The 26,060-nt window shown below is 45.3% G+C and overlaps 1 protein-coding gene across 3 annotated transcripts in view; it reads right to left on the reverse strand.

Annotated features, from left to right (window-relative positions):
• The window catches only part of LGALS12 (galectin 12), a 177,620-nt gene that overhangs the window by 6,703 nt on the left and 144,857 nt on the right, over positions 1-26,060 (reverse strand). For all 3 annotated transcript variants that reach the window (XR_013601008.1, XM_078660445.1, XM_078660446.1), the window contains 2 exons: positions 22,276-22,364; positions 9,833-9,998 (listed from right to left, as the gene is read on the reverse strand). Coding sequence is in view for 2 of the 3 variants with exons in the window: in XM_078660445.1 (XP_078516571.1) it covers positions 9,833-9,998; positions 22,276-22,364 (255 nt within the window). In the remaining variant the exon portion in view is untranslated. The remainder of the gene's footprint in view (positions 1-9,832; positions 9,999-22,275; positions 22,365-26,060) is intronic.

Here is a 26,060-nt window from a genome sequence, read left to right on the forward strand (position 1 = left end):
ATTATGGCCAAGGAAACGGGAGCGAGGACTGTCAGGTGGGCGGGAAGGTCGGCGGGCAGTAAGGAGGACGTGAATGAAGGTGCGGGAGGCGAGATGGTGGTGGAGCAGGTCGGGGGGTGTGTGAAGTGAAAGACTAGTCGGGGTGGAAGGGACGGCAGGGAAAGAATGGGAAGCGGGAAACCAGGTACCTGTTAATGGAGCGAGACAGAGTATCAACGGAGAGGATCCTAGAGGAGGGGAAGCGAGCAGGCGTCTTCCTCGGTCAATCTGGAAAGTAAATAGTGTTTGTCTCAGAATGGAACTTCAGTATGGTGGGTCGGGGGTGGTACGAGTGGATCGGAGCGCCGGAGTCGGACGTCTCTGAAAGCCTCGGTGGTCGAGTAGTTAGTTTCGGTCCTGTTTCCGAAACGAAGTACGCGACCACCAATTGAGTAACAGTCTCCTTTATTTCCGTTCTTGTAATGCTTTCAGCATACATATGTAATTGTCAACCAAGTATTACCTGTTGGGATTTTGTTCTTTGTTTTATCATTCACCACCTGGCATGTAGAACCAGCAGGTTTATGAGACCATGTGGTCTAGCTGATATAAGACCTGTAAAACAAGGAGACAAAGTTATTCCAGAAACCTCAGAATCAACTCTTGAATATCCATGGTCCTCTCCGTGGTACATCATCGCCCTGACGAAGGTGTGGCTCGTGTGGGCCTTTACACCGAAACTCGCGTTGGCGGGATTCTTGTTGGCAGCAGGACTGTCTATTCCATCATCAGTCGCTATTTCCATTTCTGTGTACGCCCCACACTCCTTTGCTTAATGAATTGTGGTCCATTCTGTTATCAATTCATTTGATGGCATTTATGTACTAGTGGGATTATTTATGATTAGGTGTGTGAAAGACTGATTGTGAGGTTGTCTTTTGAGTAAGTGATTTTGTGAGTATGAGGTATGTACGGTGTGTGTGGGACGCTACTTGTAATATTGATCATGTGTGTTTTAATCTATTTTTCTGAATTATGAATGTATTTATATATTTTTTGTACTATCAATATATGAAATTTTGAAAATTAAAGAAAATGAACAAATAAAAAAAGTATATCCATACTTGATTGATCTGATGTTTGGCTCTGAATGATAGGTCTGTTGCTCCATTGATATTGTAGGATCCCCATATGGGACCGTATTTAAATATCATTGGCAGGGTCTCTCTGTTCTGACTGGTACTGGAGATGGTGCAGAGGCCTGCTACTTTTATTTTTAAAGAAGTGGCTGTGGAGGCACGAAGATGGAAGGCATCAGACTTGGAGCAGAATGATTCACCAAGACCAACAAAAATAAGTTAACTTACCTTTGCCTGCCCGGTCTCGCGTCGTTGGCTCTACATCGTCCTCTCTACTACAACAGGAAGCAGCCACAGGCATCCTCCCTCCCCTCCCCCAAGCAATCACTACGCGGCAAAGGCAGCGTTGTGATTGGCTCGGACGCCGACCACACAGGCATCTCTGGGGAGACCATTTTCTCCATGTAGGCTGCATGCAGCCTAAATGGAGAAAATGCAGAGTGCGTATGACTGACTTGATCCGCCCTGGGGCCGACCAAACAGTCAGCACCCTCAGAGTGGGCAAGCCACGCCTCCCCTGCCCTCCAGCAGATACGCCCACCCGCCCGCCCCCAAACAAACTCTTCTGCTTTCTTGCAGTGCGATAAGCAGAAACATAAAATGGTATTTAAAATACAATTTTATGAATCTGCTTCTCGCACTGCGAGAAAGTAGTGGTGCGGTGCTCCTCCGCCCACACGGAGGAGCCGCCCCTGCCCGATTGAAGAAATGGTCCGTTCTACCAGAGAAAAGAGGGTTGTGCCTTGCATGGTACTCCTTGTGTTTTTTGTGGGAAGATCTTTAGAAAAATTATTCCTTCACAGGAAACTTACCTGTAGGAGAAGGGGCGCACCTTGTGACTGTCCATGCAGGCCATGGCTAAAATACAACTTTGCCTCTCACTCTCTGCTTCCATTCAGGGGCATCAGGCAACACAGATCACAGGTTGTATCATCATGGTCTGATCCAAGACACCATATGCAAATGTTGTGTGGGACCTGATAAAGACATCTTCTTATAGCACCTAGGGCATCATTTAAATACCGAACCATTCAAAGGAGACATTTGTCCTAGTTGGTGTCAAAACTTGGCAAAATGTTGTTCATAAGTCCCCCAAGATTGAGCCGTACTGATGAGGTGTGGGAACAGGAGGAATTCAGCGTGCAGGTTGGTGCATATTATAGGCCGGTGGAGTCACACACAGAAGCCACATGGTGTGATGTGGAGAGCTACAACTGGGGAGAAGTGTTTCATACCTATCTGACACCTGCCATATATTTTAATGGTGAGGAATCTACAGGAAGAGGTGTTCATCAGAAATTTTCAGGATGAAAAGATGCTCTGGCCCTAATTTTTTTACACGCAGAAAACATTTACAGGTTTGCAATTTGGGCATGCAGAGCAAAAGCTAATCCGAGAAGCTCAACTCTGAATGCCATTAGCCCTGTGAGTTAAAGTCTAAACTCAGTTACACATTTACAACACAATGCTTTTTTTACATTGAAGGATTTAAAGAAAATGCAGTTTTTAACGAAGCAATGTATACATTTTTTACAAAAGAGGGAGGTGTATTCTCAGCCACAGTACTGTCAGAGCAATTAATGTGGGATACTGCATACACCTTTCAAATAGAATGCAATTACTCACACAGCCATCTTCATATTTACTCTTCACTTTGAAGGTTAAAAAAGCACATTCATTCCGAGTCTTAAAATAAATAGGAATACAAATAAGACATCATAGGGGAAAAAATATGGAATCATGTTCTTGGATTCTAGGTGTGTCGCACTGCCGATGATCCATACTGACAGGATGCAAGCTAGCACATTACACCTGCAAACTGACCTTGACTGACTTCTGCTCGATTCCCTTCAGCTAGATTTCTCTCCTCACTATCTTCAGAGTGACCCTCTTCTTACTTTCCATCCTCATTTCGGAGTATAGCCTCCTTCCAGTCCAATGCCTGTCTGCCTTAATCTCTCTAATGCAATTCTGCAACTGGCTGATACCGCATTTCACAGATGACAATCTCTCTTTAAAACCTTATCCCTTCAACCTAACATTACCTAATCTCTACCAGTCTATTTTACCATCCGTTCACCTGAAACCACATATCCCCAGCCCCCCCCCCTCCAATGACCACACCCACCAAACTGGTATTAATATAATCTATCACAAAGTAACTGGAGTAAAGGCTTGCAATGTTTTCTCTTGAGAGCACATGACTGATAACTAACATTTAACTACTGGATTAACCACTAACTTTGGGTTCTGGAGTAGCATGCTACTCGCTGTAAAGCACTTCAATGCCTCATCAGGGGTAATTAGTGCTATTTAAGGAAAAGGTTACATCTGTTTGTGGCATGTAGTGCTGTAAATTCACATGCTGTGCATAATCCTGCCATCTAGTGTTGGGCCGGGATGTGTCCAAGTTGTTTTTCGCCAAAGAAAGTCTTTCGAGTCACATTGAGATCCTCCTCTCGCTGATAATGCACATGTTGATCGAGTCCATTGTTAGATTGTTTTACAGCATGCTGGTTGAGGATGGATGGTGAAGCAACGTGCTTTATAGAAAGATGTACAACAGAAGAAAGAGGAAATTTAAATATAGAAGTGTGGCTGTATTAGGCACAGGCATCCACAGAGGAGGGGACACATAAGAATATACAGCACTACATGCCACAAACAGAAACTTACAGGGTAAATAACATTTTCCATTTCAGGCATGTGTGGCTGTACATGCTCATGTTGTACGTAGAGTATAAAACAGTCCTCCCATAATTGCAGTGGCTAGCCTGTGGAAATTGCAGTGGTTTCAAAAAGTGTACGTAGAACTACCTGGCTAACATTGGGTTGTTGTCAGGACAGCACCCCCACACAATAATGTTTTGTAAAAGTGTGTGGTGTGGACCATGTAGCTGCTTTTCAAATGTCAGCTAAAGGAATATTCCCAAGGAAAGCTCTAGATACTCCTTTCTTCTGAGTGGAGTGGGCTCTAGAGAATGAGAGTTAATGTTCTTTTGGCTTTAGCATAGCATGTTTGTATGCATTTAACAATCCAACTAGCAATGTCTGATTTAGAAAGGGCTTTGCCTTTATGTGATTTGGAGGAAGAAACAAAAAGTTGTGTTTTCCTAAAAGTTTTAGTTCTGTCAACATAATATAGAAGGGCTCGCTTAACATCTAATGTATGAAGAGCTCGCTCCACAACTGAATCAGGTTGAGGAGGGGGAAAAAAACAGTAAGCTCAATGAACTGATTAAGGTGGGACTGCTAGACCACCTTTGGGTGCAGCTTGGCGTTGGTACGAAGTACAACCCAATCTTTGTGTATTTGGAAGAAAAGTTCTTCCAAAGTCAGAGCCAGGAGCTTGCTGGCATGTCAGATTGAAGTGATGGGGTCCAGAAATGATACTCTCCAAGAGAAAAACTGGAGGGGTCAGGAGTGGATGCGTTCAAATGGAGGGCTCATTAATTTTGTTAAGATTCCATGCTGGACTGGTAGGACCCGAGAAGGAATTACTCTTTTAAGATCTTCCATGAACGCTTTAATGACTGGAATTCTGAAGAGGCAAATGTGTTGCCTGTTCTGAAGGGAAGTGGGTACAGCTGCTAGATGTACTATATGGATGTGAAAGCAAAACCACAAGTTTGCAGATGAAGTAGTTAGCAGACAATTTCTTGTACTTTGACTGCTAGTGGGTCAATATGTTTGGACCAACAATAGTAAACAAATCTCTTCCACTTAGCTGCATAACAGCATTCTGGTGGAAGGTTCAGGTATCCGAACTCTAGGACCTCAGGAGCCAGATCGCAAGATTGACAGACTTGGGATCCGGGGGTCTGATTTCTCCATGGTTCAGCGTAAGAAGGTCCAGCCTGTTGGAAAGTTTCTCTTATGGGACTACTGAGAGTTCTATGAGGGTGGTGAACTAGGATTGCCGTGCCCATGCGGGAGCTACCAAGATGAGGGTAAGATATGTCTACCAAAGACTCCAAACCACAAATGGAAGTAGTGGGAGAGGAGGAAAGGTGTAAGCAAATAACCGTGGCCCACTCATCCATAGTGCATTGCCCTTCTAATGCAGGTGTTGGAACCTGGAGGCCAAGTTTGGGCATTTAGAGTTTTCTGCTGTGGAGGAAGAGGTCTATGTCTGGTAGTCCCCAGCACCGTGAGTAATTCACAAGGACTTGAGGATCGAGTTCCCCACTTAAAAACTTGTTGCCGCATCTTGCTGAGGAGATCGGCAAAGGATCCATGTTGTCCATCTTGATGAGGACTTTCTTGCCAGTGAGGTGGGGAAGAAAGGCTTTCAATGCAATGTGAACCGCTAATAGTTCTAGATAATTTAAGTGGAGACCTTTGTGATTGGGTGTCCACAGGCCTTCAATGGTCAGGTCGTGTAAGTGCCCACCCCAAAAGGGAAGGGTTCATCGTGACGGTTCTTTGTGGAACTGGGTTGAGAAAAGACCATCCCTGTAACATGTTTTTGGTGTTCCACCACTGCAGAGAGCGATAAGCTTGACGGACCACCAACATTAGACCATTCTAATGGCCCTTCGCTTGAGACCACTGGTGCACTGAGCACTCCTGAAATGGATGCATGTCTAACCTGGCATGGGGTAATATGACGATACAGAAAGCCATCATGCCAAGAAGACTCATGACTATCCTGACTGACTTATTGGTTGGGTTGGAACAGAGGGATGAGTGTCTGAAAAGATTGTATCCTGGTGGTATTTTGATAAGGCTTACATCCTGAGTTGAGAATTGCCCTCAGATAAAGTTGAATCTGGAGAAGTTGGGGGGGGGGGGGGGTGATTTTAAGGCATTGATAGTAAAGCTTAGTTATTAAAGCATGTTGATAGTGACCTGAGAGTGTTTGTGAAATTTTTGATGAGTGTTACCCTTGATGAGCCAGTAGTCTAGATAGGGGAAGATGTGGATGCCTTGTCTGCGTAGATGAGCGACCCCACCGTGAGGCATTTGGTAAAAGCCCTGGGTGCTGTAGTAATTCCGTAGGGGGCACTCTGAATTGATAATGCTGGTCCCGGACTACAAATCTGAGGTACCGGCGATGTGCTGGATGGGTCGGAATGTGGGAATAGGCGTCCTTGAAGTTGAGTGCGGCCATGAAGTTGCCTTCTTGTGACAGTTGGATGATATCAGTGGGATGACATCATGTGAAAGTTTTCTGAGGGAATGTATTGGTTTAAAGGCCTGAGGTCCAGAATTGGTCCGAGTGACTCGTCTTTTTTGGGTGTTAGGAAGTATAACTAGTAAAGTCCTGTGCCCAGTTGACGGTGAGGAAGCGCTTGTACCTCTTTCCTGAGAAGCTATTGGTGTTGTGGGAAGAGTTTGAGTTTGAGGTAAAATGTGTGGTAGAGAGCTGCATTTAGTAACCATGTCAGACAATATCCAATACCCATTGGTCCAAGGTGATTTTACCCCAAACAGGAAAGAACCATTGTAGACAACCCCCCCACTAGTGTTATGTGATCAGGGGACAACTTGCTGGGCTTTGGCAAGTGCCAAGCTTTGTCTCATGAAGGCGTCCATGCGCTGAGGCCCGCACTTCTCGTGTTCTCACTGTGGCCCTCCAAGAGTCGGGTGGTAGTCATCCCTCCTCCTGCGGGACTTTAAAGCAAAATGTAAGAAACAAATGTTGTTTAAAGCGTTGACTGTGCGCGCTTTAAAAGCATGTGTTTAACCGCACAGGAGGCAAGAAATGCAGTAGTAGCAGGTGGTGCCAATCAAATGTTCCTGTTTTCTAAGTTTTCACTATTTTTTTTTAATTTTCATTAAGTTCAAGAAGTTCAGGAGAGCAGCGAAGATCCTAAAAAAATGAACATTTCAAAGTTGCAGTGGGAAAACTGCAACTTCACACAGTAAAGAGGACAATTAAGCAAAGCGTTTTATTTGCGTTAGCGGAATTCAACTATACAAGTGCAAACTCCTCTCAAACTTCATCTCTGTACTTATTTGTATTGGGAATACATTTTAGTCCGAAAACATAATGGACCCTTATTGGATTCTAATTCGAGTTTAGCTGGCAGAATATTGGTATAAAGACTCCTCCTCTAAATGCTGATGAAATCTGACATGGAAATTTCAATGACAATGTTAAGACGAAACTGCAGCACGGGCAGGCCCACAACCCGGCCACCACACGAAAGTCTCTTCAGCAAGGACTCTGCATAGTGATGTAGAGCAGCACCGATGGGCTTCAGAGTGCCCTAGTCTCCCCCGTACAACAGCCAGCAGGCCTAACTGTAGCATGAGGGCTCTGTAAGCAGGGGACGTGTCACCACCGGGCCACCCTAGTTCCCAGTCAACACATGCACCTGTGGGATGCGGAGAGGGTGGAGGGCTGGCTGAAGTCATAGCAGAATACGCCCTGCTCCCCAGCATCAAAACTAGCTCCCACCTTTCCAGCCTCTCTAGAAAATAACCAGTGCCCAATAGGGCCAGTAAGGGTCTGATAACAGTTTAAAAAATTGAAAACTGATTGCATTTTCGTTTTCTCTGGGTGACAAACAGTGAGTGGTCTAGACTGCAGCCCCTGATCTGCGGGTACGTTTCAAGGCACTCGAAAGCCAGGGTTCGTCCACTGATAAACTATGACAAGGTAACATACCAGGTCACCCTCAGCAAAGAGCTGTCAGCCAAAAGGACCACCACTGTGGGTAAGGACCAGAAGCAGTACGTCATTTAGTGCAGCAAAGGATCTTTGGGCTGGCCCTGCTCATCAACTTCATCCTTTGACACCTGAAAGTGCTAAACTAACCTTCGACCTGCGTCTCACCCCAATGGGCTGAACCAGGTGAGATTAAAAATGGAAGGCAATTTATTCCACCAGCACTGGCAGATAGCTGAAGCAGATAGTCTCCCTCCTGTCAATAACCTAGTGATGCCCTGTTGAGTAGGATACCCTGTACCCTCTTCCCAAAGCTACGGCTGTAATGTGTGCCTGTCTGGTCGCATCACTGAAATAATGTGAAAGGGTTCTAAAACTAGAGAGAGGAATATTGAAACTTGCCTAGCTTCTGTTGGGGTGGGTTCCTCCCTTTCACTCAGGTGGATCTTGGCAGCATGTTGGGGTGTTATGCTCACATGTAAATAAAATACTCCTCCATGGCATCACATGCAATGCACCTTAATGGTACCTTTTTGGTGCTGTGCACTTTAATGTTAATCTCTTGCATGTATTTCTCGGGCATGTCAGGAGCTACTGCGGGACCTGGGACAGTAAAAATAATCCATATTTGTAAAGCGCAAACATATCACCACAAGGGTTTCAAGGCACTGGGGGCCATCGGGGAGATTCAGTGAGCTATTGCCCCAGAGTCACATGGTGCTGAGTTGAGCTGGCGCCGGTGATCCCTTTGCTCCGGAGTCCGCGGCTCTGGCCGCTGCGCCACACCTCCCCGGAATGGGGCCCCAGTGGCATGAAGATCTGTTTCAATCTTTAAAACAAAATGTTCTGCTGGGAAAGATAAAGCACAACAGATTTAGCACCGGGTGTCATCCTGTGGTGTTAGACATTGTGCCATCCTGTGGTGTTACACACGGTGCCATCCTGTGGTGTTAGACATGTTAGTGCCCTCAACATTAAATAGGGCAGAAGCTTTAAACTTTATAATTAATTGTTGTAAAAGATCATGGGGCCCCTAAATTGTGGCCTAATGGATCAGGATCCCTACAGCTCCCTTATGGATGGCCTGGTATAGCTGTATGTATTTGCTGTTTGCATAGTACTAACCTAGCTGAAAGCCAACGGAGGTTTGTTCAGAATATTTTATTTTGGATATTAACAATAAAATGCCCATAAAGCCATCACGTACATTTTAGGATAAATGTAATATTATATCTCATTACAAAGTATCAGATCTCTCTAAATAATATTATAAACTAAATCTAATTTGAAAGAGGTACTTATTCTGGATAACTGCTTTGCTATATTGTCGCAGCCTGAGATAAAAATCGACCCCGAAGAAGAAAAGCCTATAAAAGGATTTTCCAAGATACATAAAAGAAATCAATGCTAGTGTTCAAGTGCTAAATGCAAATTTTAGGTACAAATATAAGACATATCGGTGCCTAAATGTCACCTAAAAAGTACAGAAAAATTGAAGTGTATTTCTAGTTCTTAAAAGGATCCGATGGGGCCCACAGGTATTAATTTTTGGGGACCAGCACGTATTTTTCTCCATCATACTTTGATCCAGAGGCCAGAGCAAAAGAGAGAAACACTCAAAAGGGGGAAAGAAGGAGAAAGAAAAAAGACAAAAAAACAGTGCCAAAAAAAAGCAGATACAAAAAAGAACCTGAAAGAGTGAGATACATGGGCAGGGAATTTCTGGGGATGAATGAAAGAGGCATGGGTTTGGAATCAGGATTATAATGCACTGGAATTCACGCCCCCCAACCAGGGACTTAATGCAGACCCCTGCAGCACAGCGGGGCCCCAAACCCTTGAACGGCCCGTCCAGTGGCATAACATAAGACCCCCGCAGCCCTCGCTGTCAGGGGGGCTCCCTCAGCACAGTACCCGGGCCGGAGAGCTCCTGATTGAGTTCGGAGGGGGCCCCTCCACGTACCTTGCAGGGGAGCCCCCTCAAATTTCGTTACGCCACTGAGAAGTTTACAGCTCTATCACCTCTCTTCACAGCTCCTACTTTAATTTTTTTTCTCTATTTTGACAGAGGTGGACAATTTCTTCCATGTTACCTTACCTCAAAAAAACGTTCTGGATAAAACGGGAAGAAGGTGAGGTTGAGTTGTTTGGCCTCCTCCCAAGTCTCACTCAGGAAGGAACTGCACGCTACGACCTGTTCTCTAAAGCTGGCCGACAGCTTAAGGGGAACAAGGTCCGTGTCTGTGGTCAAGATCAGGAGGAGCCTGTAAAAAGGAAATATGACTGGTGAAATAGAGGACTCCTACTAAAGGAATTTACTGGAAATATTTAGCTTCAAAGAGCTTTAAGTATGATTGTACAATTTAAAGATCCTGACCTTAACTGCAATCAAAAAGTACCAGAACTAAAATAACGAGTATTGCAATCAATTAACAGTGAAGGTACCGTACGTTCCCACTCACTTTAACTTACTGGCAAACTACTGCATGAGAAAATTAAGAATCCTTTGACATTAGTAGGTTGAAAATAGCTGTGATTCTTTGATTGGTGAGACGCTGTCAAAGACCGAAGCATAGGGCTCAAGCTTTTAAAAAAATAGTAATCAAATCATATTCTTAAAAAAATGCCATGTTATGGTAAGTCATACTATAGCCAAATGTGCACGTTTTTTGTTCATCCTAGAAGGCCGGCAATTATGTCAATTCCGCCATGTGCGCACACACTGTACCCCGCCCCCACCCCCTCCACACACACACACGCCAAATAAGTTATAATGACAAATGAGAACTCTAAGTTTTTCTGAAATAGAAGTGAGTACGGTGTGAATGTTTGAGGTAGAATATGGGGTAAGCAACATTGTACAACCCTTAACATGGCTTAAAGACCAATGTATGAGGTGATTTGGTTGGTCCCCCGCACCTGACAAATTTGAAAAAGGAATAATTTATAAATAGTACATTATAAAAAACAATGGGCCAACAATTTAAAAAAAAAAAAAAAATACCAAGTTACAGGACTACTTTCCAAGAGGTCTAGGGGAGGTGACAGGGAGTGGTTTTCTCCCACAGGGACGTTCATGGTAAATAGTGAATTATAAATTACACAATATACATAACATAGGTCTAAATAACTTTGGTTATTAGTGGTAGGAAGTTAATTTGAAAATACACTGGATATGTAACTTCAGTCCACACATTTTTTATTTAATTTTTTTTTTTATTTAACAGTAAGACAAGAGTAGGCAATACAAACAGCAGGTGTTTCGCAATAAAATACAGAATAAGGACCAGGCGGGGGAAATATACGAACAATAATCACTGTAGGAAATAAAAGGCCCATCACAGGTACACATAGCGGAAACAGGAAATAAGCAATCTATGAATCAAGCAAAGCAATCCCACCCGCACGACCTCGTCCACAATGTTACAGGATAATGGAGTCAGCGATAACACCCGGACAATGAAGGATTCGGGAAAGATAAACAGCCCATCTCTCGTGGAAGGAAAAGGGAAAGCAAAAGGAGCCATAGAACATAAAAAGGGCAAAATAAAAAACCCCACCCCTAACCCCCCACCCTGCACCCCTGCAATGGCTACGGCCTAACCCCACTAGCAGCGTGCCTGTCGCCCAAGAGCTACCCTAAAGGAAGGGAAAAGAGAAAGCGGAGGAGGAGAAAGCAGACACACTCCCGGACTCCCATGCCCACCGCCAACAGCAACCACCCGGAGACACAATAAATCAATATTCAGCAATTATACAAACCAGTGACGGGAGGATAAACAGCATCCACCCAATCCCCGTCACAATATAGGCACAACCCCGGCATTACGAAAAGCTATTATATCGGAACCCAGCGAGAAAGTTCAACCCTGGCCAGTACGGTCCGTCAGAAGAGTCTTTGCCACTCGAGCCGCCATTTTGATGGAAAAGGCAAAGCGCCACAAAAGTTCTTTTCCGCATAAGAGGATCGAAAACAGGATAAAAGTTCACGGCTCGATCTAGGAAAGATGTCCAAGAACAGCGAGCATCCGAAATCATCAACAAGTAACTTGTGGCCACATGGAAGATCGCCCATAGATGTGATAGGTGGCAGCAGGGTCAGGCAAAAGACACTAGCGAGAAGCACGGGCTGGCTTGCCGGCAATAGGGGACCGTCGAGATTCATAAATTCCGGGCGATGCACAGGGACCTCGACCTCTGAGATGCAATGCACAGCTGGTACCATCTAGAGCTGGAGACCAAACGAGGTGTCGTCCTCAGGTTCCAGGATACCGTCCACTTTCATAATCAGTGTCCGGAACACAGCGACTGTGTGCGAATGGAGCGCCCCAATGGCGGCCACAACGGCCCGTAGCGATGGCGTGCCTTCCGTCCGCTCCATCCCCTCTCAGTAGGAGACAGAGCCGGGTTCGGACCCCGGAGGCCGGCTACTCCGGAGTCACAGGCAACGCAAATCTGATCACAAATAATGGGCGCTCCTCGTCTTATAGCACACACCTTCGCCGTCAGGGAGGACCCAGCCCGTCGACCCCCACGGGGCAGCAAGGTCTCCGGGCGCCGGGCCCCCACCACAGCAGCCGGCGTGGCACGCTGGCGTGTCCTGGGTGTGGATCGTTCAAAGGATCGTCAGAAAAATCAACAATTCAGGCTCTCTTCGGGAGACCGGGCTCAGTCCAGGTCTCACGGCCGATGTTGTTCAACTCTGACTTGGGTAGTCTAGAAATCGAGGCCCCGGCTTCAACACGATGTTAGGCCGAGAATAGAAACACGGCGTATCTTCGTCAGCCGATAAGGTAGAAATCTCGGGATTGCACCTCTGGAAGCAGCAGACCTTCATAGACAAGGAAATCAGGTGTAAGGACAGGATGAAAGACAGGATAATCGAGCTGTTGGCGGAGGTTGGCGGAGCCGGGAGCTTACGCGGCCATCTTGATTCGTAGCGTAGCTCCTCCTATCAGTCCACACATTTTTGCTGTGTGGTTGAGGAGTCTATCCTAAAGAAGATTTGGGAACTATCAAGGCATACATACATTTTAAAAGCACAATGTACTGACAAGACAGGTCCAAAGTTGCCAAGGTTTTAGTAGCAATCCACTGGGTGATTTAAGGATTTACTCTCAAGGTCAATCTGTAATCCACTGGACATTCGTCCCTATAAAGCATAGTGGATAAACAATAAAGTAGAACAATGTTATTTAAATTATATTTTCAGGCATGGTTGGTGGGGGTTCTCCCCCCCCAAAATATTTGGAAATGAAAGCAAAAGGATGTCTTTCAAAGGAACATTTGGCAAATTGTCGGTATGTGGTGCGTGGTAAAGCATATGAGTAATATTCCTCTAAATCGAACTATGATTTAATGACCATTTTCATCAGCGTTTGAGAGCGCAATAAAAATTGCTGAAAAATCACACTGAAAGTGCACATTTTCAAAGCGCGTTGCGCCAGTAAGACTAGATTTTATGTGACAGGCTGATAAGAAGCTGTTTGTTACTGGGACTTTCGTGTTCTCCAGAGCTCCCATTAACCCCTTGCATGCTGATGACGGAACCGCTCCGTCATCAGCTGCGGGTGCGCTGTGCTGATGACGGAGCGGCTCCGTCATGGCCCGCCCCGCTCGATAGAACGCTCATGCGTGGCGCGAATTCCGCGCCTGCGCTGAGGGTGTTAGTGGTGGGAAATGCAAAAACAACAGTTGGGCAGAATGCAGAACAATGTCATACATTCACCCCCAGTACAGGGATCTGGGCCTAAATCCATCATTTTGTTGATCACCATGCAATTCCAGTTTGAACCTAGCCATATGCAAATCAGTCTTGACCCTGTGCCCCATGGGAACAGTCCAGCCCGAACTGCCAAGCCAGGTCCTCCCTGGACTGGAAACAAGCATCCTAGAACCGGTTTCGGGCATTCAGCCCTCATCAGCCAGGATAGCGTGATTCCAGTGGCATGGAAAGCATGTGACTCACGTCTGAGCATATCCGTCCCACTCAGGGTGACAAATGCAAAAACAACAGTTGATGGACAGAATGCAGAACAATGTCATACATTCACCCCAGTACAGGGATCTGGGCCTAAATCCATAGTTTGTTTGCTCACCATGCCATTCCAGTTTGAACCTAGCCATATGCAAATCACTCTTGACCCTGTGCCTCATGGGAACAGTCCAGCCCGAACTTCCAAACCAGGTCCTCCCTGGACTGGAAACAAGCATCCTAGGACCGGTTTGTGGCTTTCAGCCCTCATCAGCCAGGATAGCTTGATTCCAGTGTCATGGAGAGCATGGGACTCACGTCTGAGCATCACTCGGGATGGCAAATGCCCCGTGCTCACTACGCCACTGGAGTCGAGCTATCCTGGCTGAAGACGGCTGATAGCCAGAAACCGGTCCTAGGATGCTTGATTCCGGTCCAGGGAAGACATGGCGTGGCAGTTCGGTCTGGAATGTTTCCATGAGGCACAGGCTCAAGACTGATTTGCATACGGCCATGTCTGAACTGGGGTGGCTTGGTGAGCAAAATAACGATGGATTAAACCCAGATCTGTGACCGGGGGTGAATGTTTTGCCATTGTGCAACATTCCGTCCATCATCTTGTGTGTTAGTGGTGGGAAAGACACATGGACTAGTTGATGGAGGGGATGCAGAAACATGCAGGTTCTGACCTGAGATCTGAAATCATAGTAAGACGCAGCGAGGCATTAAATGAGTTAGGATATTAAGAAAACACGTGCAACCATGCTGGTAAACAGCTGGTTAAAACTTGCTTATGTATGATTGCAATAAGATTGGAGTTTTATTTAACCTTTGCCCTAATCGGTTTTATTCTTGCTGAGCTGTTCATAATACTTACAATCATAACACTTATGATTTGTAGACATGGTGTATAATAAATGATATCATGTAAAATACAATTATTGTTTGTGTCTACTGCCTATGGGGTACAGGATACACCATCTAAAGATGAGAGATTAGAGATATTCTGACATGTTTGTCTGACTCCCAACACTGCTGCTCATTAAAGGGCAGGTTTGGTGGCTTTGTGGCTTAATGTATCCACCTGTACCCGACTTCATTGTAACAGGTTTAAATCATGGTGGGTCCACTCAGCCTTTCATCCCTCGGAAGTCAATAAAATGAGTACCATTGAGGTGGGTAACAAACATCTGTTGTTCAATGCTACGAGGCCTACTGGTGAACATGCGCTTTACAAATTCTTATTTTATGTTGTTAAAGCGAGTGTGTTAGGAGTTGGATGAACCTGGCAGAGCATAACCCTTGGCTAGGGGCCTGAAAGACACCGGACAGTTCTCCTTTTCTCTGAAAAGTTCGCAGATACCTTATGGAGCATAGGGTATATATCGGCTGTGACCACAATCATTTGGGGCAAAACGACACAAGCGGACACTTAACCCAGTAAAAAGATAGCCATTTTCTAAACTACGCCAATATCGAGAACATCATGCGTTACCATGTAGTCCTAGTAAAGCAGATACTCTCAGGTTCAAAATTGTCCAAGTGAAGCCCATTTTGCCCAGTACTATATGGTCCACTGCAGCTGATATTGACACATCCACATAATCACAGCAAAGCAAACAAGGACAGTGGCCAGATTACAAAACATACATCTAAAACAAACTTCTCTTTAAAAATAAATTCAAAACAAACAGAATACTTGCTAACAAACATATGCATGCATTTCCATCTGATTCATGGGCTAAAATCAAATCCCCTATAAAAAAAATACATATTATTGTGAATGTGAGTTTTTGAGTCGTTGGCGGATTCATTCTCAGAATCGCTGAGATTTTCTTACGATACCTTCTTTGCTCCTTTCTCATGGTGATGTCCGAGGTACAGGACTTCTTTCTTACAGTACTGCACCTTGGTCGGTGATAATTTATGTCCATTTTCAGCTAAGTTGTTTAGGAGGGCAGTGGTATCTTGTCTACAAGTCTCCTGTGCATTTGATACCACCAACAGGCCGTCAATGTACTGGAACAGGACTGGGTGTTAGGGCTTTACCAGGGACTCAAGTTTATTTTTAAGGATCTTGGTGAAGATGGACACTCTTGTAGGACGTGGTACCATGCCAAAACACGGCTGCCAACCACAAAAGCGAAGAGGAACTGACTGTCCTCATGCAACAGCAAGGAAAAGAATGCTTTGCACAAATCGAAGACAGAGAACTACACAGCAGCACATGGAATTTGAAATAAAATCAGAGTTTGATTCGGTACCACAAGACAACAGGGAACAACAATGGTATTAATCCTTCTAAGGTGCTGCACTATTCTGTACTTTCCATTGGGCTCCTGCAAGCCCATACTGCCTGAGTTATATTGACTCACCATAATCTTTCAGGATGCCTTGTTGAATCATTGAGCCAATCACAGAAGTAATAAATGCCATGGTTTAGGGGTCAGATTATATTGCTGGATTCTCAGATACTCAGCATTGGGTTTCACTGTTATGCAGACAAGTTCACCACCTTTAATGAGTCCTATGTCCTTCCCTGAAACATTCCAGACTTAAGGTAGCATAGTATATCAGTTCTGGGGGACTCTTGTCAAAATGGGGCACAGTCTGACATCTGAACTCAGACTAACAAGTTAGAAGACAAAGTCTTCATCATGAGATTGGAACTCAAAACCCTTCAGGGTACAATAAATGGAGCAATTTAGCTTGCCCAAAAGATCTCATCCAAGCAGATTTATGGGAAACGAATCACACCAAAAATCTGAATTCCTCCTCAAAGGACCCTATTTTAAATAGGTACAGCTTCAGTAACAGGGCTAGTCAGTTATTTGTTGGCACCTACTACAACTTGGATTCTTTTTCCATAGAGAGGTAGGTTGGAAACCTCTGCTGTCCTAACAGAGTGGGTAGCACCAGTATCAATCAAGAATGATACGGGGTGGCCAGTCTCCTATCCATTCACGAATGGTCCACTAAGGTCTACCTCTAACGTTTAGTCAAGGACGCACTCCACCCTCCCATCTCAGGCACCATCATAGCCAGGTCAGAACTGTAATCCTCGTCTGCTTGTATCATAGAATACTGCTGGGATATACCCTAATTCACAAAAGGATTGTTGTTTACATTGGAACCTGTTCTGCATTAAATCTAGGAGCATGAGCATATGTGGCATTGAGGATTGTGGAACCTGCACTACCTGGGCTTGAAAGACATTAAAACTCTGTGGTCTCCGATTCTGTACATGCTGTATCTGAACATAAATAATAACCTGAGGTTGTACTGATCCACCATTCTGAACCTGGTTCTCATTTGCAATTCTGCCAGCATTAAGACGACACTCCCTCTCTTTCAATGCCTCAACTTGCCGCAAACGTGAAAAGGATTCATTTTCTTCAAAGTAGCCACATCCATCCCTATAATAATATCAACGGGGACACCACAACTGCTGACCTGTTGTTGAAACCCATTTCCACCTTGCATTATCGCTACTCCCTACTGATACACTTCCTACATAGAACCAACATTCCTGACAAACTGTGATTAGGGATTTCTTTGTGCAGCTTTTATCTGTGACACCATCAACTTATCTTACAATTTCTTTTGCTTCATTTTCAATTCATCGCTACAATACTTTGAGTACCTCGAAAACTCCTCAGTTGACTTACTCTGCCAGCAAATTAAATGCTGCTGAAAATTCATGATAATCGCAGATCTCAATCCATGCACAAACTGAACACAAAATGGCCTATATTTTTAGTCTCAATGATCTCCGTCCCACTATACTGCTTACAGGCGTACAGTAGTCTCTCATAAAGGAGGAGTGTATTGACTCTTTGGGCTATTTAGTCATTCTATCAATCTTTTTTTTTAAACTCTTTTTATTAGTTATGCACCAAGCCTCATTCAGTACACAGCAGTGATCAGAAGAAATAGAGACAACATCAGTACATATCAGTTGAACGGACACAGTAGTAGTGCAATGGACAAAAATACAGACGGCATTAAACCAGACCCGCCTGCTCAGCCCGGTATGCTCGCCAGGGGCCCCACACCTTTTCTCCATTTCTTGACACACCCTCTGGATTTATAGATGGTCTCCTCCGCCCTCTGGCACCAATCCTGGTCCCTAATCCATTGCTCCCACTGAGGGGGTGCCCGCGCCCCCCAGTTGCAGGCTATGTGTCGCTTCACCACTCCCGCAGCAGTAGCTAGCCATATCTCATAGTATCTGGACCAGTCAGTATCCCCTCTGATCATTAACAGCATCCACCTCGGATCCACCGGCACCGACGATCTCACCACTAACTCCATTGTTTTTGCAATTTTGGTCCAGTAATGCACTATGTACGGACAGTCCCAGAGTATATGGAAGAAGGACCCCTCACTCTGGCAGCCCCTCGCACACAAAGGCGACAAGCACCTCCCCCAAGAGAACAATTGTGTGCATGCATAATACACCCGGTGCAGTATTTTCAGCTGCACCAGGCGAAACTTTATCCTAATCGCAATCTCATGAGGGCTCTGTACTGCTTCCTGCCAATCGTCATCTTCTAGGCTGCCAATATCACCCTCCCATCTCTCCCGCAGTCACCAGAAGGTCAGGCATGTTATTAATGAGCTTGCAGTAAATGGTAGAGGTAGGCTTTTACAGGAGAGGGTCAAGAAGGAGCCTGTCCTCCAGTGGAGAATATTCTGGGAGCGCTGCGTCCATGTGTATGCATGTTCGTAAGGCATGGGTGAGGCGCAGATAGTGGTAGTGTTGGGAGCCGTGCAGTGTGTACTCTTCTTGGAGGTAAACAAAGGATCTAGGTGCGTTCCCCTTCCACACATCACCCAAGTAGTCGATCCCTATAAGCCTCCAACCCTTGAAACCAGTCAGTCTAGATGCCTCAGCGAGCTGGTCGCCAAACCAGAGTGGCGTCCTACCCGTAAGAGTGCCCGCCCAACCCAGGAATTTATTGGCCTCCCTCCAACAGTGAATCACCACCCCTGAATGTGCCGGGAGATCCCTACAGTGCTTCCTCGTTTACAAGAGGGGCTCACAAGTGCCCCTTGGCATAACATTCCTATCCACTCTGTAGGCCGTCTCGGACCTCTCTGCGTAGACCCAGTCATTAACCACCAACAACTACGAGGCCCAGTAATACAATTGAACGTCCGGGAGGGCCAGCCCCCCCATCGTACACCCCCCTAGTGAGCTTATGCGACGCTATTCTCGGGTTTCCCCGTCCCAGAGCAAGGTCCGCACTGACAGGGAGATGCGTTTAAACACCCCACTCTGGATCGGATAGGGCGAGTTTTGCAGTATATAAAGCAGTCGGGGCAGTGCGAGCATCTTGAAAAGCGCAGCACGCCCCATCAAGGAGAGAGGCAAGGAGCGCCAGTGGCCGACATCTGAAGCCAAACGCGCCAGGTGAGGCTCCAGGTTCCTGATAAAGAACTCCGCTCTGTCCCTAGTCACATAAACCCCCAGGTATTTAAACTCTTTAGTAGCTAAAATATATATAAAATAAAATAGCTAAAAAAGATGGATTGCCTGTGCCATCGAGTAGTAGAGCCTAGCCATATACAGGACAATATCATCTGCGTATAGTGGGATACCCTCCTCCCACTCGTCTGTAAGCGACAGACCCCAAAATGACCTGTCCTGTCGAATCCAATGAGCCAGAGGCTCCAGGGCCAAGGCAATAAGGAGCGGGGACAACTGACACCCTTGCCTGGTGCCTCTTCGCAAGGGGAACGCCCGGGACGTCGCTCCATTCACCCTCACTCTTGCCGTTGGTTGTTCGTACAGTAGGCGGACCCAGCTGCCGAACACCGGTCCAAAGCCGAAACGCTCCAATACTTTGAACAAGTAGGGCCATTCTATACTATCAAAGGCCATTGAGGCGTCCAGCGCCATCAATGCAGTTTGGGTATCGTCCTCCCCCTCAGTCTTCTATAAGACCCCATATAGTCGACACAGGTTTAATCTAGTCATTCTATCAATCTTGACGCAATCAATATCTTTAGGACATACCTTTTATTTAAAAAACTGTAATCACCTGAAAATACTTTCTCATCACCACTAGTGACAGATCCTTCGATAGTGGATGTCTCATAGGTAGCTTTTCGGGCTCATTTCACTGCAATTTTGCATTCAACGCACAAATGACTTGAGACCACAATCTCAAACAAGACATTCAAATCTATCCACAGGACCTTTGATATTTTCACAAACCATTCAACCTGCCTGTACCATTCCACTGGTTTTTCCCTCAATTTCAGAAAATTGTTTATGAATGACACAAGATCACTTCTATTCCAGGGCACGTGGACATATCTTGCACCAGGTACTTCTCTCGTGGGTAGAATTAGTATATCCTCATCTGCTCCAGACGTAGGCAGCATTAGCCTTACTTTCTTTGGTTTTTTCTTCTTTGTCCACCTGACTTTACATCTATCCAGCTCACTCCACTTTTGGATGTAGCCAAATAATTCCCTGATCTGTAATTTCCTTTCCTGACAGTCTCATGTTAGTGAGACCACGGCCATTAAAACCTGGTAACTTTTCTGTAAGGCCGTGGATCTATTCAAATCAACTTCATATTTGTGAGCGAATTCGACCAAACTTTCATGAGCCTGTCCAGCACATCTGGTAATAGCTTCACACATAAATAATCTATTTTTAATCTAGCCACATTTTCCGTTTTCTCCCTCACTAGGCTTTGCACATCTCTTCCACCTGTTCCCAAACCTTCACCTTCACTTGGGATATCTATACCTTAGAACCAATCATCTAATTATTGGGCATCGACACCAGGGTGCTCTGCAGGGGTATTAGGCATGATCTCCCCTCTAGTGGTACTAGAATTTGTAGTGACTGGCGAGATCCAAATGGACATGTCAGAACTTGGTGAGCTGAAAGATATTCCTGTCCTAGGGTACTGCAACAAACACTTGAAGGTACATTCGTGTTGGGCATCTAAAAAAGTGACGGTCTTTGAGGAAACTTTCCAGTCAGGGAAAACCCTGTCCGATTTAAGGTAGGATCTGCACTTGCAACACATTAAGCATTCACTTGTGTTGTGACCGAAGGGATGATGGATTTTTCTCCTTGTCGAGCCCACAGGATTACCTACGGTACCCATCTCACTAGGAACAGCCAAAGTATGTGTAGTATTTACTGCCAACCTAGGTTTATATAAAGGAACTAGAGTGAATGAACCTGCAAGGAAAAGACACAAGTAGAAATGGAAAAGCAGTATTAAAGAAGAAAGAAATGCAGGCCAATGTGTGATTCAATGGTGCACATTTAATAGGTGCTCATATGTGCACGCACAACTACAAAACAATGAAACCTCAGTATATTAATGTAGCATTCGATTCATGTTACACTTTAACTTAATGTAATATAACTTGAAATACATGAATATAGAGGTGAGAAATAATTAATTCAAATGTGAAAACATTAGTGCACACATTTACATAAATCCTTCCATTTCTGAAGTAAATACATTGCAATAGTGTGAAGATGGTTTAACAAGTTCCTAAAGACTACATTTCACATTAATAAGGTTAAGGGACACAGTGTACATGAATTTCTAGTTCTACAGTGAATACATTTCAGTACGGAGTTCAAGTGCAACACTTAACATATTTTGTGATGTGTAAGGGTGGAGTCAAAATTGTGCTGCTCCATGTACGAAAACAATTTCCCATAGACACAGAATGGGTAAGAGGCCCTTGAATCGCTTGTGGCAGCAGATGTTGTCTGACTGCTCCAAGCGTGGTCAGGCTCCTGCAATTGTAAATACTCTAGACATATTTAAGCAAAGCTAGGAATAAACTTGGTTGTTTCATAAACACCGGTTCTAATTTGTGTGATGAAATACCACTGACTGGCTCTGCAAAGTATGCTCAGTTTACATAAGGTTATTCAGTTTTAATATATAGTTCTTTAACCAATTTTACGGACATTGTACTGACAAATCCACTCTTTTGCCATCTTATTTTCAATACTTTTTTGGTAGAGGAACGGCTGTGAGAGTAAGATGTGCCTGGCACACTATTAAGTAATGGAATAGTTCAATACTGAAATTTTAGAACCTCTACAAATGTAGTCAATTTAAGTGAAAACTGTGCTTAACAATTCATCATCTGGCACCGTTATTTCATACTTTTTGTGGAGGAACTAGGGCTGGCTAACTCCCCCAAATTCACCTAAACAGCATCACACTTCCTGTCTCGACCATTTCTATTCCAGGCTTCCTGAAGGTCTTGCCACTTTAAAAGTTAATCAAAAACAGTGGGCAATGTCCACAGTGCGTTGGACAGTACTAGTGGTACAAATGGCCTGCCTCAGCACTGGCTGTAGAAGACACCCGCTAAGAAAATGGTTTGGCCCAACGAACCTTCATATAATTTAAATTTCCAAAGTATTGAATCTGCTGCCATACTTCAAGAGTGGCAGAAAGGCATCCAAGCGCTAGATATCAGTGGGTGACTCGGAGGCCGAAACCTTTCACAACTGTTTTAGTACCACAATGTCTGATAACCAAAATATCATGTCTGTCTGCACTTACTCCTTGGGTTCGGGGTTAACCAGTCCACGAAGCGTAATCATTTGACCTGGCTTCAGTCCCTCTGTGAGCCTGCAGGCGTATGGCACAGTCTGGCAAAGGAGACAAAAAGAGGTGGAAAAAAAAGGTCAACACCATAATGAGGTTAGAACACATGGGCAACAGGCAAGGTGAAGCCAAGGAGAGGAAATGTGGCCTGTGGAATCAGAAGACCATATTTCTAAACCAGGCTTCCCCAGTTAACTCCAACAACGATTGAGCTAAGGAAAATCCCTTCATTTCCAAGTGCATCATTTCTCTCAACCTTTTAAAACATGTAACCTCCAATACAAACAATACTTTAAGAACTGGGCAGACTTCATATAGGTAAATATCTTGGTCTTTCAGCAGACCACGGGGCAAGCAGGAGTTACTGAGCCCACCCACGGTGGTCGAGGCCTATTACTCTGTCTTGTTGCCCGACCGTCTATGGATCCTGCTCAACTGGGCAAAGCACCCCTTCTGCACCCAACTTTCAGTTACGTGGCGTCGGACGAGCAGTCAAGGCTCCTTTAAAGGGGGGGGAGGGAGAAGAGCAGGTACAGATCAGTGAACACTTCTCATACATCAAATTGCAAGCAACATAAACAATGAATCAATGTCCACTAAAAATACTTGTTTTTTATTTAAATTCAAATTCTGCGCAAGCAAAAGTACACCACATTCAAATGCGTTAACACAATCCTCCTTGAGGCCGGCAGTCTAGTAGTTATCAGACCACTCCCTGTCCCACTAATTTAGTTGCAACGAATTTGATGTTATTCCCCATTTACTGATGGCCACATTTAGGGAATGTAATCTATTAGGCCGTACTCAAGAGTTTTCCACTTGGACTCATTTCGGAATTTTAGTCCAAAGAGTCTACGGGGGTCGCAGTACCGAATACAGTATGTCCCCTGGAGCCCCAAATGCTCAGTTTATGGCTTACCTGCTCTGGCAGTATGGAGCCCCTCAGCGGCGCAGCAAAGTCCGGATTGGCAAACTCGGGGTGCACGAGGTCCCAAGTGGCAGCTCCCAGAAAGCTCGCTTTTGAACCACTCCCGGCTGGATCTAGCGATCAGGGTTGTTCCCGATTCAGTTATGGCAGGTAAGTCACACTTCCCTTAATGGGGGAGGATGTTGATCTCCTTGCCCTGACCAGGCTCAAGCAATGCCCTTTGATCCTCGCACTTCCTTTGGTGCAGTTCATTGTATGAGGCCAGACCCACTTGGACACAGCAGCAGTTTCTTGTTAGCGGGCCACAGCCCGAACCGCTGGCCTAAGCGTCTTTGCCAGCCCTTCCTGGCATATGGGGGTCGTCGCCACAGCACTCACAAGTTCGGTCATGCTGACCTGGCATTGAAGATCAAGGTGGCCCCCTCTCTGGCACATGGGGCCACCTACCGCAAGGTCGTTCAGGCCTGGTGCCCTCCACACAACCCTTGCTCCGTGGCTCAGTACACAGCAGCCTCTCCGAGCACACACGGGTGTGTGGGGTAGCTGAATCAATTCAGCACACGCGCGATGGTCCGATCGGTGTAAGAGTGGATTTCTCACACCTCGCATAGGGAGTCTTTAGGATAGGGCTCCCCCTGGACCTTTCTCATTCCAACAATCTCCTCTTCCCGTTGCACACTCTGTCTTGGCGAGCAGGCAGGCACTGACACTCCAGGCTAGGGGGCATTAGTTTCTCTGGGCAATGTCCCCTCACCCAACACAAGGACTAGCAGGCCTGGGCCTCAAGTCCAGGCCACAGGCAGAAGTCTTGTAGAGCTTCCCCTCCTCACACAGTTCATCTGGTTGTTCAGCTGGATGACAACGTTTGCGGTCTCAAACTCCCTTACTTATAGTCCTTCTCCAGACACAAAACGTAATTTAGTGCCCGACTCTTTAAAGTTTTATGTTAGGATTCTGATTCTTTGAATGGACATCTTTCACCTTTCTCCTGAATTATTTGTCACAGCAGACAGGATTCCCTAGCTGATTAACCCACAACAAGATTCATGAGAGTGACCAAAGTTTACATATGGATGTCAGGCACAGTGATATGTGCATCAAAAGGTTAATTCTAGGCTTCCAGGCCTACTCTTTAGGATTCTCTTATCAGCCCCATCTCTCTCTTCTCGAGATGTGTCCAAGCCTCTTCCTTGTGATCTATCATTGAATCAAAGAGCCCTTTCAAATGCACAGAGAGAGAGAGCCCGTTTCTCCCATTCCCCAAGGCATGTCCGTCCCAGCTTACAGGAGTGCACCAATACACAAATTCCACCAGACAGACATGGGCTTCCCAAAGTGGAACCCAAGGTCCTCCATGTAATGTACCAGTGCAGGCACACGTGCACTCAGTGTACCTCCACAGCACACTTACTGCACAGCACTGTTATCCTCATGTAGTTTGCCACCACAAGCATAACTACATGCAGCTAACACATTGAGTCTGTACACACTGTTAAGTACTGCAGCCTTTCTGTATTGTACCAGTGCTTCATTTTAAAAACACACAGTGCCAGCATGCACACATTTACCATGCACGCACTGTACCACACTCACCCCTTGTGTAGTGTATTTCTTGTGAGCACACATGCACTCAGCACGCTTCCCTCATACAAGCCCTCCTACAGCTACCTGATGTAGGCCAGGGGTGAGTTAACACACAGCAGTGGAACTTTCAGAAAAGGGAAGTGAACCTGTAGGCCTCACTCCTGTGACACAGGGTAAAAAGGTCCTCTTTACTACTGCAGATCACTACACTGTATGCTGCCACCACCGCACTTTGTGCTGCTTAGCATCTACTAAAGTTGGTAGCCTGTAACCAGTATGAGGGCAATGCTCTGGGCACCCTTCCGAATCCAACAAGATCACAATCCATGAGACAGGGCTATGTCATGGCGCACACACATGATATGATCCATGTTCGCCTATGTCTAAAATCAGCATTAGCGATCCAGATAACAGGACGGCTGGGCAATCAGGGCAGGGGTACACGTCTCTTAACATGCAGAGGACTTCTCCGCACCAACATCAAACAGAAAGGACACAGTAGCCAGGCCAAAAACAGGCGCTCTCCGTACAGAGGATAGAGAAATTGTACAGGCAATTGGTGCTCATGAACAGGGGTTTGCTACCACCCCGCCCAAAAAACAATCCACCACAAGGGGGTTAAAGTAATACAAAATAAATGTTCAGCAGACTCGAGGTTCAAAATGAAATTAAATTCCTAATCAAGGAGTCGTAAAGTATCCATAGTCTTTAATCCGATTCACCACTTCTTTCCTTCACACTATAGTTGCTGTACATCGATCTGTATACAACAGTAATGGAATTTTGCACAGCTAACACATGCTTCGCCGTATAGCTTATCAGTCTCCGACTTCATCAGGGCCGCGATTAGTTTTGTATACTTTGGTTTTGCATCCTTCTAACGTTTAATGTAATATTAAAAGAAGGTCGCCTGACGCTTAGAAGACGGTATATAAATAGCACGTCAAAATGGCAAGACTTATCCACGCCGTACACACGCACAAGGAAAGAGCAGTCTCCGTGACTTATGCACACTGGTGTAATGTGATTTTCTTTGTACTATGGCTGATCACAAATTCCTTTACATGCATAGTGGTGAGGGAGGTTTATGTTGCAGCTAGCTAACGCGGACATGATCACTTGAAGCTTTAATTTCGGTACATACCTTGTCATTTTTCTGATACCATTTGATTTCCTCCCCAACATGTTGAATAACTTAAATAAGGCTAGTTTGACACTGTTTTTACTT

The sequence above is a fragment of the Lissotriton helveticus genome, chromosome 9, assembly GCF_964261635.1.
Source record: "Lissotriton helveticus chromosome 9, aLisHel1.1, whole genome shotgun sequence".
Classification (NCBI taxonomy): Eukaryota; Metazoa; Chordata; class Amphibia; order Caudata; family Salamandridae; genus Lissotriton; species Lissotriton helveticus.